The 13,239-nt window shown below is 34.8% G+C and overlaps 3 protein-coding genes across 3 annotated transcripts in view; 2 read left to right on the forward strand and 1 right to left on the reverse strand.

Annotated features, from left to right (window-relative positions):
- Window positions 1-13,239, reverse strand: part of LOC125831393 (FKBP12-interacting protein of 37 kDa) — a 231,172-nt gene that overhangs the window by 86,439 nt on the left and 131,494 nt on the right. The gene's annotated exons all lie outside the window — the stretch shown is intronic.
- LOC125831403 (histone deacetylase 6-like) lies at window positions 341-2,785 on the forward strand. The gene is made up of 5 exons (XM_049510608.1): window positions 341-987; window positions 1,641-2,081; window positions 2,197-2,339; window positions 2,476-2,566; window positions 2,652-2,785. Exons 1-5 carry the CDS (start codon window positions 424-426, stop codon window positions 2,781-2,783), a joined length of 1,371 nt encoding a protein of 456 aa, XP_049366565.1. The 5' UTR covers window positions 341-423; the 3' UTR covers window positions 2,784-2,785.
- Window positions 3,738-5,512, forward strand: LOC125831389 (putative pentatricopeptide repeat-containing protein At1g64310). Its single transcript, XM_049510589.1, has one exon. It carries the CDS (start codon window positions 3,745-3,747, stop codon window positions 5,422-5,424), a length of 1,680 nt encoding a protein of 559 aa, XP_049366546.1. The 5' UTR covers window positions 3,738-3,744; the 3' UTR covers window positions 5,425-5,512.

The following is a 13,239-nucleotide window of genomic DNA, read 5'->3' on the forward strand; positions in this document are numbered from 1 at the left end:
TTACTACTTGTAAAATTATATTTATGATTTACAAAGGATAATAGTAGAAAAAATATTATTTAAATTATGTCCATAAATGTTTTATTAATAAGTGTGCATTATTTCAAAAATTCAGTTAATATGAAATAAAAGGAGTAATATTTTTATAGAAAAATTTAATTGCCTAAAACATGTCATTAGAAAATTTAAAATTAAACTATGGTAAAAAAATGGACATTAGTAGTATTTATAAGTTACTAAAAAAAGAAAGACAACTATATGAAAACACGGAAAAAGTAAACAAAAAGATTTCAGTTTTTTCGTTTCGACTATAACAAGGATTTGGAGCTTTTTTCCTATAAAAAGCGACTCCCTCTATTCTCTCTTTTGTATTTCGAAAGATTTCTGAAAGTTAACAAACTTTACCAGTTTACAGCAATCGCAATGAGTTCTTCCGTCGTGGAGGGCGGCGCGTCGCTCCGTTCGCCGGGTACTGACGCTACAAACCGCCGTGTTTCTTACTTCTTCGACTCTTCCATCGGCGAATATTATTACGGCCAGGGTCATCTAATGAAGCCTCACCGTATTCGTGTTGCCCACAATCTTATTTTAAACTATAATCTTCACCGTAAGATGGAGATAATTCAACCGTTTCCGGCGACTAAGGAGGAAATCGGATGGTTCCACTCGTCGGACTATGTGGAGTTTCTCTCTTCAGTTTCTCCGGAGATTGTTAATGATAAGTACGATTCCTACCAGCGTAGACGCTTCAATGTCGGTCCGGATTCGGAAAGCTTTGACTGCCCTCTTTTTTATGGTCTTTTTGATTTTTGTCAAACTTCAGCTGGTGGCTCAATTGGCGCCGCCGCTAAGCTTAATCGGAATGAAGCTGATATAGCTATCAATTGGGCTGGTGGGTTGCATCATGCAAAGAAAAGTGAAGCTTCTGGATTTTGCTATGTCAATGATATTGTTCTTGGAATTCTAGAACTTCTCAAGGTCCACAAGGTAAATACTATATACTCTGTTTTTATTACTGTAAATATTTTCATGAGTATTCATGTTAGCTCTGTTTTTCTCCGTTTCGCTCATATTATTTGTTCCGCAAGTAATATATCAAAGGCTGTTTTTTCCCTTGAAAAACTCGAGCTATTTGTGTGTTATTGAGAACTGTTGCTTACTTGATCGAAGGCTAGGCTCTATTTGTTCTTAGGTGTGGGGCTTTTATTTGTTCATATTGTTGTTGAGTCTGACTTGGATTGGCGTTGATGTATATTAAAAAACGAAATTTTGAATGTGCTTCTATCATTTGAGTTTGTAAGCAATATGTTAATAATGGTCTTGAGGATGTAGAAAAGGATTATAGACATTGTCGATTTCAGTATAATTTAATGTATTGTTGTCTGTAAAGAAGTATTACTATATTATTTTCTGATATTTTGTTGATTAGGTCATACTTAATTGGATGGACCTAGTAATTTGGAGTCCAAAATACTTAAAAATCGGAACTTAGTTGATCACTGATATGATCTCAATAATTGTTGTTAATTGTGTATAAGTGTGATTTGTAGGCCATAGCTGGATAACATCTTTTGCCTTTGCCAGGAGAACTGCTTGTTACAAACTATTGTTTCTTTAACATGCTCATTGTTGTTGTGCAGCGTGTATTGTATGTAGACATTGATGTTCATCATGGGGATGGAGTTGAGGAGGCTTTTTACACCACTGATCGGGTTATGACAGTGTCTTTTCATAAGTTTGGAGACTTCTTTCCTGGTACAGGGCATGTCAAAGACATTGGTGCAAGTACCGGGAAGTACTATGCCTTAAATGCACCATTGAATAATGGTATTGATGATGAAAGTTTCCGTAGTCTATTCCGTCCTGTAATCCAAAAAGTGATGGAGGTTTATCAACCTGAAGCTGTTGTTCTTCAATGTGGTGCTGATTCACTAGCAGGAGACAGGCTGGGTGTCTTTAACTTGTCTGTCAAAGGCCATGCAGATTGCATTCGATTCCTCAGGTCTTTCAGTGTCCCTTTAATGATGTTGGGTGGTGGAGGTTATACTGTTAAAAATGTTGCTCGGTGCTGGTGCTATGAGGTGAATCTCTATTTCTCCGTTTTGGTGGTTTTTCCTATCTATGCATTTTCACCTATTACCTTTTACTTGTCTTATAAGTTGTTGTGCTAAGTTTGAACTTCTTCAATGTTTACAGACAGCAGTTGCAGTTGGAGTAGAGCCTGATAATGATTTGCCTTACAATGAGTTTTACGAGAATTTTGCCCCTGATTATATTCTTTATCATGAATCATTACCCATGAAGAATGAGAATTCGCCCTCGGAACTAGAGATGATCAGGTAATCTGAACATCATTCTTTTAGGGCTTGCTGTTAGTGAACTGTCAGAAAATAATGTCTAATAATGTTCGAATCTTTGTGAAGCATTAGCGAGTGTGAGATGATGTTATTTAACATGAATAATTGGTGGGTGCAGGAACACTTTGCTGGAGCAACTCTCGCGTTTACCCCATGTACCTAGTGCTCCATTTCAAGTGACACCTTCTGTAACGGTAGTTCCAGAAAAGGTCAGAACTAGTTTATCTTCAATATCATTTGAGTTTCTATGTATATTATCCAACCTGATCCTCATTTAACAATTTATGTATCCAGGAAGACGAATATATGGATCAAAGGCCTAAACCAGGGATACAGATGAGCCAGGATTACGATACTGATGATGAGGAGAAGTCAAATAACGGAAAGTTCAGTAATTACTACAATTACTTCAACAACGAGAACTGACATGAGGTAAGGCCATCAAGTTATCTTCTACACACACTTGAAACAACCATCCCATGCCTGCTAATTCGAACCTAAATCTCTTTTTTTGTTTCTTTTGGAACCCATGGGGAAAACTGCAACCACTATTGTTTGGGTGCGCACTGAGTGAATCCGCTCCTCCGATTTTCCTATGAAGTTTTAGTTCCCTTAGAAATTGCAGTATAATTTGCTTTGCTTGAAACTGAATTGTGGTGTGGTTTGTAATGCAGGTTACTTTCAGTACAAAGTAAAAAATGAGGACATGATTTGATTGGAGGCCTCTGAGACTAAGCTGTTCAACATGTGTCTATTAACAAATTTTCTGTTTAGTTAGGATGAGAAATGATAGAAACTCATAGTAAGATGTTATTTGTAGTGATGTAATTATAATATACATTATAACTTTGTCTATTTGGTGAATAGAGATATGAGCATATACTTAAAGTTATTCGAGAAAATGAGCAACATACTCGTTTACCATTTCAATAAAAGAAAATAATAATATCTGGTGTGTTGTTTACAAATTTCTCATGTTTTAAAATAAAAATTCTGGTATTTTTTTTTAGATGCAACTAAAAGTAAATAAAGTTATAATGGTACAAAATCACTCTATGTAGCACACAAGATCTATATGCTAATAGATACCCGAGAGACTGAATCCCCGAGGAGAGAGAAAGGACACATTACACCTAAAAAACGTGCAACTAACCTTTTCCATTCCGTTTTCTTCCGTGAAATCTAATCTCATAGAGTTCAATTTTCATAATCTATGTACCTTATAAGTTCGAGGCTTCCTTCGTAACTCGGGGAACTGTTTAAGGTATATTAGTCAAGCGAGAGATTTTACTAATTCTTAGAAACTGGGGTATAAAGTATAAATCAAAGTTCAAACTCTACATAATTTTTACAAAAAAAAATAATAATAAAAAATTGAAATGTGCTGATGTTCATCCCCTTCAACTCCCTTCTTGCTCAACTGTCAAAGCTGAAGCTTCCAATCTCAAGAACCAAAGAGCTTCACGCTTTCATAATCAAGACTCATCTCTCACACGACCCATTTTACGCTACAAGAATTATAAGATTCTATGCTCTAAACAACGACATCATCTCAGCACACAACCTGTTTGATAAAACTCCTCACCGAAGCATTTACCTCTGGAACTCCTTAATTCGAGCTTATGCTAGAGCCCACAAATTTAGAAATGCATTTTCGCTGTTTAATGATATGCTTCATTCTGAAATAATGCCTGATAATTTCACTTATGCATGCCTTGTAAAAGCCAGCTCTGAGAATTTTGATTTGCACAGCTTAAGAGTTTTACATGGAAGGGTTGTTCTATCTGGGTTGCAGTTGGATTTTATCTGTAGTAGTCAACTGGTAAGTGCTTATTCAAGATTAGGCTGTATAGCTGATGCAAGAAAGGTGTTTTCTGGGATAGCGGGGCCGGATTTGGTCCTATGGAATTCAATGATATCAGGTTATGGGGGTCTTGGGGAATTGGAGAAGGGGATAGAGTTGTTTAGTGAAATGAAGATAATGGGGGTGCGGCCTGATGAGTACTCAATGGTAGGCCTGATTATGACTATAGATGATCCCAGTGTGCTGAATATAGGTGAAGCAATCCATGCATTTTGTTTAAAACTTGGTGTAGAGTCGAATGATCATGTAAGCAGTCTTCTTGTTAGTATGTATTCTAGGTGTAAATGTATGGGTTCAGCATTTAGCGTCTTTGATAGTCTTGTAGAACCTGATTTAGTTACATGGTCTGCTTTAATAAGTGGTATTTCGCTGTGTGGGGATAGTGTCAAGGCCTTGGATTTCTTCAGAGAAATGAATATGAAAGGTGGGAAGGCAGATGCATCACTGATTGCCACTGTACTGACTGCTTGTTCTCAGTTGGCAAATGTGCAGCCAGGCATTGAGACACATGGTTATGCATTTCGACATGGATATCACTCGGAAGTTATGGTCTCCTCTGCTCTACTTGACATGTACTCGAAATGTGGGTTCTTGGAATTGGGATATCAAGTTTATGAGACTATGGTTTTCAAGAATATTGTTTCATACAATTCAATTATTTCAAGTCTTGGTTTATATGGACTTGCATCTCAGGCCTTTGAGATATTTGAGAAGGCAGTGGAGGAAGGGCACAAACCTGATGAAGCTACTTTTTCTGCACTTCTTTGTGCATGTTGCCATGCTGGTCTTGTCAATGATGGTCGGGAATATTTCAGAAGAATGAAAGATCAATTTTGCATCTCAGCTAACACCGAACATTATATTTACATGGTAAAGCTTCTTGGAATGGAAGGACAATTAAGAGAAGCTTATGAACTTGTTCAGTCTCTGCAAGAACCAATTGACTCTGGCATTTGGGGGGCACTATTATCATGCTGTGATGCTCATAGAAATTATGAGGTCGCAGATATTGTAGCTTGTCGTCTTTTTGGGAATAAGCTAGAGAATAATAGTTACAGAATTATGCTTTCAAATATGTATGCTAGTGATGGGAGGTGGGATTTGGTAAATAAGTTGAGAGTAGATTCTGGATTAACAAAGTTGAAACTTCCTGGAAAAAGCTGGATTACTAGTAAAAAACATTCCTTTGAAAGGAACTCTTGAGGTGTCTTCTGCGACATCTTTCACGAGTTAACAGTTGCTGAATCTAGGATCAGAAGCTGCGAGAGGAGGTAGGATCAATCTAATTTCCTTGTCATGAAGGGAAATTTTATCATGTAATTCCATAACAAATAGAAAAAAAAGATAGTTTGACCCATTCTGCACCTGAACATGATTCTTACAAGTTATGGAAGGTTCATCTCCTCACTTCTGTGTCTTCTTCCACAAAAAAGTTTTACCATGAATAATTCATGATTGTTAAAAACATGATGTTAACAGACGGTTAAGGCATGATAACTGAAACTTATGTAAAGCTAAAACATACAAGAACAGCTTACGATCTTTGTTGTTCTGCACTTCGTTGATCAGTTATGTAGTCCTTAGGAAATGGATGACGAAGACCTTTTTTTTCTTTAGGTCTCTGTTCTGTTATGAAAGTTCAATCTGCATGATTTCAAACTGGTGGCCACTTGACTGCTCAAGAATGGTGGCAAATCATTTTCATCACACAAGTGTGTAGAATGCAGCCATGGAATGTTTAGGTAAAATAGAAGAAACCAGAAGTTTTCCTCTTCTTTCTTTTTTCCTTTTGAGAGCCATGGAAACCTCTCTCTCTCTCTCTCCCTCTCCCAACAATCATATTTAAGAGGCTTCTCCATTCTTCTAAGAGAGATAGAGAGATAACTAGGGAGTTACTGCTGTTTGTTCGCTGTTCCGGAAAGACTGCTTCATTTTCCTCGCTTTGTACATTGGTGGAACTATGTGTTGAAGCATTTATGCATCTGAGGTTTTTGTGGCTTTGAGACCACTGGCTTGTTTGTTACTCTTTACCCTTTAATCAGAAAATCTGTGGATCATCCTAAAGCTACAGTGTTAAAGTTAGGTCAACGTCTATTACTTCCTTCGTTTCACCATAAGTTCATGGTTACATAGAATCAGTACTCAACTGTGAATGACAATTAAACTTTTCCCACCTTCTCTTCAATTGTTCGCAAAATTATCTCTGCTGTTACGAAAGATTTTATTAAGGATACTTGGAATTCTCAACTTTGCTGCATGAATATTATTCTCCCCGGATAAAAAAAAAGAAAAAAGAAATCATGATGTTGTGTTTCTGATTTAATAGGTATGTTGTACAGGTTGTTGTAATGTCTCACTAAATGTTGTTTATTTGGAGTGTGGATTAAATCTGAGCTGTTGCATAGTATGAAGGAAGTTATTCCGTTGAACAGATTTTCTGTGCATATGTTTGGAAGAATAATCATCCTGCTAACAGTGCTGCATCATGTGTAACGCGCTATGAAATGATTCTATTAAGAACTTCTTAAGAATTGTTGTAGGTTTTCATAATTTGAACAAGTATGTGCACTATGGATATTGACATCTTTTAGACCATTAACATAAGTCATCGAAAAATGTCTCTAACATGAGGCAAGAAGTACATTGTCTGCAGGCTCGGTTCTCCCCGGTGCAGTCATCATGTGTTTCATAGTCTTCTATCAGAAGTAGTAGAGTTGTGTTTGCATGCTTCAAGACTCTGAAGGACAGGCAAAGTTTCTTTTGTAAATATGGTATGATAAATTGTGGTATCAACTGAAATTCCTCTGAGGCCAAACATTATACAAGGCATTTATAAGTAGAGATGTTTAACTTAAAGAGCCGGAGAGTGGAATAAGTAGGAGTTGAAATGTTAGAAGTCATATTCAGGACTGGTTCTCACCATCAGTGCATTTAGTCTATGAAACAAGACCTTTTTCCTGACCAATTGTGTTCTAATCACTGCACCTTGATTCCTATTACATTCTATCAATTATATCGATCAACTTTAGCTCAATCTCAAACTAGTTGATCCTTCCACGTTTTATTGCCACTAAATTTGAACAATATATGCATGTGTAAATAATTTGTGGGAGTCTTTTGGTGTGTAATCCATCCCATTGTCAATTGCTATAGCTACATCTTTGTTGGCATTCTCGGTCTTTTCCATGGCAGTGTGTTAAATCTTCGCTAAACTTCATTTATGTTAATTGAACTTTTGAAATTTTTTAAGATTCAAGTATTTGAAATGCATTTTTCTTCAAGTTGCTATACTTGCTAAAGGAGGCCAAGTGTGCTAATAGATGATATGGGTGTGTAGCTATTTGATATAGTTAAAGCAGGCTGTCATTTTTATTATATGATCAGTTGCTCAGTCAGTAATGGAATCCTTACCCCTAGATGCAATTTTAGTGTTCTAACTGATTGCTATCTAATGTTGCATAAACAAACATTTGCGCTGAGGTTTTAGAACTCTTCTAAAATGCACACTTTTAAATGTATTAAAACGCACATTAGCTGATTTATAAAAACAGTTTTATAAGATACCGTGCGTCAATGACACTTCTGAATAACTTTGCTAGTTGCATCACTAACATATTTTTCTTTCATTTTGTGGGAGGGACTTGATGTTTGAAGGCTTGAAGAAATCCTGGATCATAAATTCAGTTGCCCGACAAATTTGCTACTTCAAGTGAAAGGTATCACAGGTTAGAAACAGCTCTCCTACATAAGCAGGACAGCTAGTGGCTTCTGTTTGTTCGTTGTTAGCTTTGTGCATCAAATTGGTTGCTTCTCAAAGACCCAAAATTATTTATAATAAGGTTAAGAAGAAAACATTATGGCAATGCAAAGCATCAAAGCTAAAGTTAATATTTGATATTGTACTTATCCTTCTGCAAAGTGGTACCTATGCTGCTTGTGTGAGATCCTTGTAACAGCCTCTTGAACCCTGGAAAACAACAAGTTATAAGAATTATCAGTATGCAAGCGTGTAGCATTTAATTAAAAAATCTTGAAGTCCGATTAGAAGTTTTATTGCCACAGAAATATTGAATTTATCAAAGGAAAATGGCCTAAACTGTCAAATTGTGTTAAAGCATTTACTATTTCTTTCGTTTTACACTCGTGTAAGTTGTTACCACTTTACTAAATGGTTGTACTTATCAAGTGCTCTTTTTACTGCTTTCTTTGTGTCGATTTCTGTAGAAGTATAGCTGTAGTTCTTTTCTGGATGAGAGTATTATCTACACTTTCATTCTTGTAAAGAAAATTTTTCTAACCATGTGTCAAGGCCAGCTTTTATGCACCTCGACTAATTCCACGGGATATCTTCTACCTCCCATCAACAATAGGTACTACATAACTCTGTCCACCAAGGCTAGGTCAGATGAGAAGAAATCACCTAGTGTTTTTGTATTGTAAATGACATTTCTTTTAAATGATTTTTATATGGTAATAATTGGAAGAATTATTTCATTTCATTAACTACCTAGTTAACCAAATCATTGAGGCTTCTCCATCATGTTCTACTGTCATTTTTACATTGGATTTGCACTTACGTTTGCTTCTCAAGTAACAATGATGATGAGTTACTGATGATTGGGAGGAAACTTGCAATTGCACGCTCACGCACACACTCTTGATTCAAGTTACTGAATATTTATCACTCTGATGAAGCTATTATAAAACATCATAGCATTTTTCTTGCTTGTGCTTTTGAAGTTGTTGACGTAGTTCTTCGTGTTTACGTTTGCTTACTGAGGCAAAACAGGAGTAGTGTGAGCTTCTAATCAAATGATTGGACTGAAATCAGGTCCCTAGTTTAACTATTAGTAGGGTCATTTGTGTTTTTTCTTCAATGTTTTTTTTTCGTCTGTTTCCTTTTTTGGAAGTTACTGTTTGATTAGTTAATTCATACTTTACTTTATTTTAAAATTGATTGATGAACCAAAATAATCTGGAAGAGATTGCATGATTGTTGGAACAGAAATATTCTTTTTTTTCTAGGATTCAGAACCTGTAGAGTGCTAGTTTTGAACTCCTATATGGCACTTGAAAGCAACCTTGACCTTGAGGCTCTGAACTGAGTTAAGAATAGGTGAAATGATTAGCTGGAGAGGCTACCTCTTAGACTAATGTATTCACTGTGTGACTTACAAGTGTTAGGCAAAATAATACTCTAGTACATAGGTTAGGCTATTGATTGCCAAAAACAAATTGTGTAACCTTGGGGATGTAGACCTTGTGTCCTTTTCATCTTCCTTTTGCCCTTTAATTTGAGCTGTAAAAACAGTTTGGGTGATGTTAGGACTTAGGAATAGCAAGTTGCAATTATCAGCAGGCAGCTACAAAAAGGAAGTGGGGGCTCTGTCTCCCAGCAAACCATTGTTTTCGCGGAGGACATTATTTAGTGGTCAACGAAGTATGTTGAGATCATGAGGTCTTAAGTGGTATACAAAACACTAGGTGATTTCCTTTTCTCATTGCTCCAAGCCTTGGTAGACAGAATTACTCGGTCTAGTACTTGTTCCTCTTAGGTATGTAGTTGTTTCGCTCTCTCTCTCGCTCCCTTTTTCAAATTCACAACTTGTAGCTACACTAGCCATGTTCCATGACTAAAACCTACTGAATTATTAGGCTAGCCAAACAAGTTTCACTGTGTGTAAAGCCTATATCTTCAAAATTCCAACTAGGAAATTATTATGCTCGAGTCCATTTTTGTGTGTTACTATGTTGAAAAGAGAACTGTGTGCTTTGACATTGTGAAAAAGTATGAACTGTTGATGATGTTCCTAACTCTCATATCTTGACTCTACTTTTAAAAAAAATTAATGCATAATTAAGATATAATCTTGCTTGTGGAAGATAGAAAGTACTCTCGTAGAATAGTTAAGATGTGTTTAAGCTGACTCTGACACCATCGTCTTTAAAAAAAAAAGTGAGCATAATTAAAGATTTACCCTACATCAAAATAATACATTTTTTGTATAAAAATACACATTCAAAACTCAACTGACTTATATTTGTGAATTGGTGGGACAACAAATCAACTAAACTACCTACTGTTTTTTAATTTTATTTTGAAGGATAGCGTAGAAAAATGTTCATTATATCTGTGCAATCTAAAGTGTCATTTCTTGATTGAAAATATTTTCTTGTTATTTAATCTTTGTGTCTCTATTCAATCATTTAAGATGAATCTAGTATTTCTCATAATGATTATTTGTTCATCATCAGTCCCTTTGTATTAAACAATGTACTAGAATTTTGGTTTGTGGAATTATCCAGCCACAAATATATTGAGAAAAACAATTAGCCAAAAGCAAATCTTATTAGTCCACTATAGTTTCGGCATTATCTAATAGATTTGGTCCGAATTATGTATATCATATGTTAAGAAATTTAGTCTATCTATATACAAAAATCAAATCTAAAAAGAAGTTATTAGCTCCTGAGGTAATCGTGTTATAATTCAGATTCTGTAAAATTGAAATCACATATTTTAGCTCTTGAGGTAATCGCATTATAATTCAGACCCTTTAAAGTTGAAATCACGGATTAGCCTCTAAATATAATTCAGTAGCACACATGATTATGATAATCTTAGGTATCAATGAATCGGCTACTAAGAACCAACCTAATGCAAATGTACTTTTCGAGCAAGAAAATTAGCAACCTTTTTTTTTTTTTTTTTTAAAAAAAGAGCTTTATAATTAATATTAAACATGGAAAGAGAAAAAGTTAAGAGGCCCCTCATTTTTGATTTTGTTCTAAATACTTGTAATCTCTACCAAGAAGACTTAAAAATTAATTATCATCGAATTGATTCGGATTTAGAAGGCTATATTAAGTGGTCAAGGGTTGACTAGCCTTGGTTAATTGTCCACTAAATTAAAGATTAGGAAGAACAATTATTTAGAACAAGTCACATGCAATAGATGCTAAACAAAGTATAATGCGGCTAACAACTTAGATTAATTAGCAAATAAAAGATAGATCTGTGATTAATAAAATGTATTTGTACAAAACAAGTCTCTTTTTTGGATATTAATAACCAATGATTATGGTTATGGTGGCAACCCACTATAGGGTGATTTTCACAAAGAATATTACGCTATCTAATTGCCTTTATTTATGACTACTTTATTTAATTTAATATTTCCATTCACTCACGAAATAGTTAAGTTATGAATTTTAAAGCAACATACACGCCACGATATACATTAAACTACACATTCACACTTTTTTTAAGAAAATCTTTTTTTATTATATCGGGATAGAAGAATGGAAAATGAGAGAGGTAATCACAAGGTGGGGATTTAAATCCTCACCGATAATGTGAAAGTTTAGATAATCAACCCATTGGGTTACTAAGATCCCCCCCCCCCTCAACCACATCCCCTCCGCCCCCCCCCCCCCCCAAAATAAATAAATAAATGTATACATACATTTTATATATGGTTCATGATTCATTGATCAAACTAAGTTTTATATGGTCCATGATTTACTAGTCAAACTAAGTTTCATGTGGTCCATGATTCACTGGACAAACTAAGTTTCACGTGACCCATCAAGATGATCCATATGGACAAACATTTAAATGACATTGTAGCCCAGAGCTAACTTCTTTTTATGCGTGTGCTCCAAACTTTCTTTGATATGGTAAAAAAATAAACCGAGCTTCGCACCATAACTCCACCAATTGGTCCAACTCTTTACATGATATGATATTATCTTCAAATTATCTCTGATATGATAAAATAATAAACCGAGCCTCGGACCATCACTCCATCAATTGGTCCAACTCTTTACACGATATGATATTATCTCTAAATTATCTTTGATATGATAAAAATAATAAACTGAGCTCCACACCATCACTCCACCAATTGGTCCTACTCTTTACCATTATCTGTCTTAGGCCAAGACCAACAATTTTTTCCAAAAAAACATATGTAACTCTATACTTTACATATAATTTCCGAATCTTTTCAATTATCAATATAAATCTTTATTCGCATTTCCAACAAAATAAACATTTAAGACAAGTTATAGTATTGTAAATGATATGGAGAGGACAAACAAAACTACAAAAGGAGTACTGGATGATTTGAGGACTTCACCTATATATCAATCAGTTGATAAGAATTTAATAATAAAATATTGTATTCAGCAATGTACTGCAATTTCCTTGTGCATCTCACTTTCATCTCTGAACAAATTGATGTTTGTACTGTTTGGTGGATTAGTAGGGTCCTTCTCAACACTCAAAATTGGAAAATGACATGAACTTTACTATTTTCTTTCGTTTCAATTTATATTTGAACGCGAATAGAAATTATAAAATCAACGTTATGAAAATTTCAAATTCCGAAAAACTTTCCATCTGAAATATTATAACAATTTTATGTCGAGACAATTTTTTCGAAAAAAAAGAAAGAGTGGAAACTGTATAGGGCGGTCGAAAGGAGCATTTAGTTTATTTAGTGTTGACAGGTTAAAGTTAGACGTGGAAAAGAAGCAATGAAAAAGAGCAGTTGAAAAATGGCAGAGGGATTGGATATGACTATTTGAGTGATCCCACCACAAAATTCTCATGTTTGCAAAAATGACTGAATCTTTGTTTCTTTTAGGTTGGATGTTATATATGTTCCCTTTCTTTTCACACTATCAACCAAACTATCCCTAACCTTAAACTATTCAACATCTCACTTTAATTACTATACACAAAATTTACTTTTCATCACCACACTATCAGTAGCGGACTCAAAATTGTCATTAAGGGATGTCAATAGAATTAAAATACACAATCTTAAAGGAAATTTTGTAATGTCTTAATTATTAGATTAAGTCATTAACTTGTGTTTAGAGGTATCAGTATATATATATATATATATATATATATATATATATAGTCAATAAATCAACACTTGACCTCTAGATAGAAGCGAAACTAAGATTATGAGTTTAGGGATTTTAAATTTTAAGACAGAAGAGAAA

Source organism: Solanum verrucosum, unplaced genomic scaffold (genome assembly GCF_900185275.1).
Source record: "Solanum verrucosum unplaced genomic scaffold, falcon-dt-bn FXZP01000049.1, whole genome shotgun sequence".
Lineage (NCBI taxonomy): Eukaryota > Viridiplantae > Streptophyta > Magnoliopsida > Solanales > Solanaceae > Solanum > Solanum verrucosum.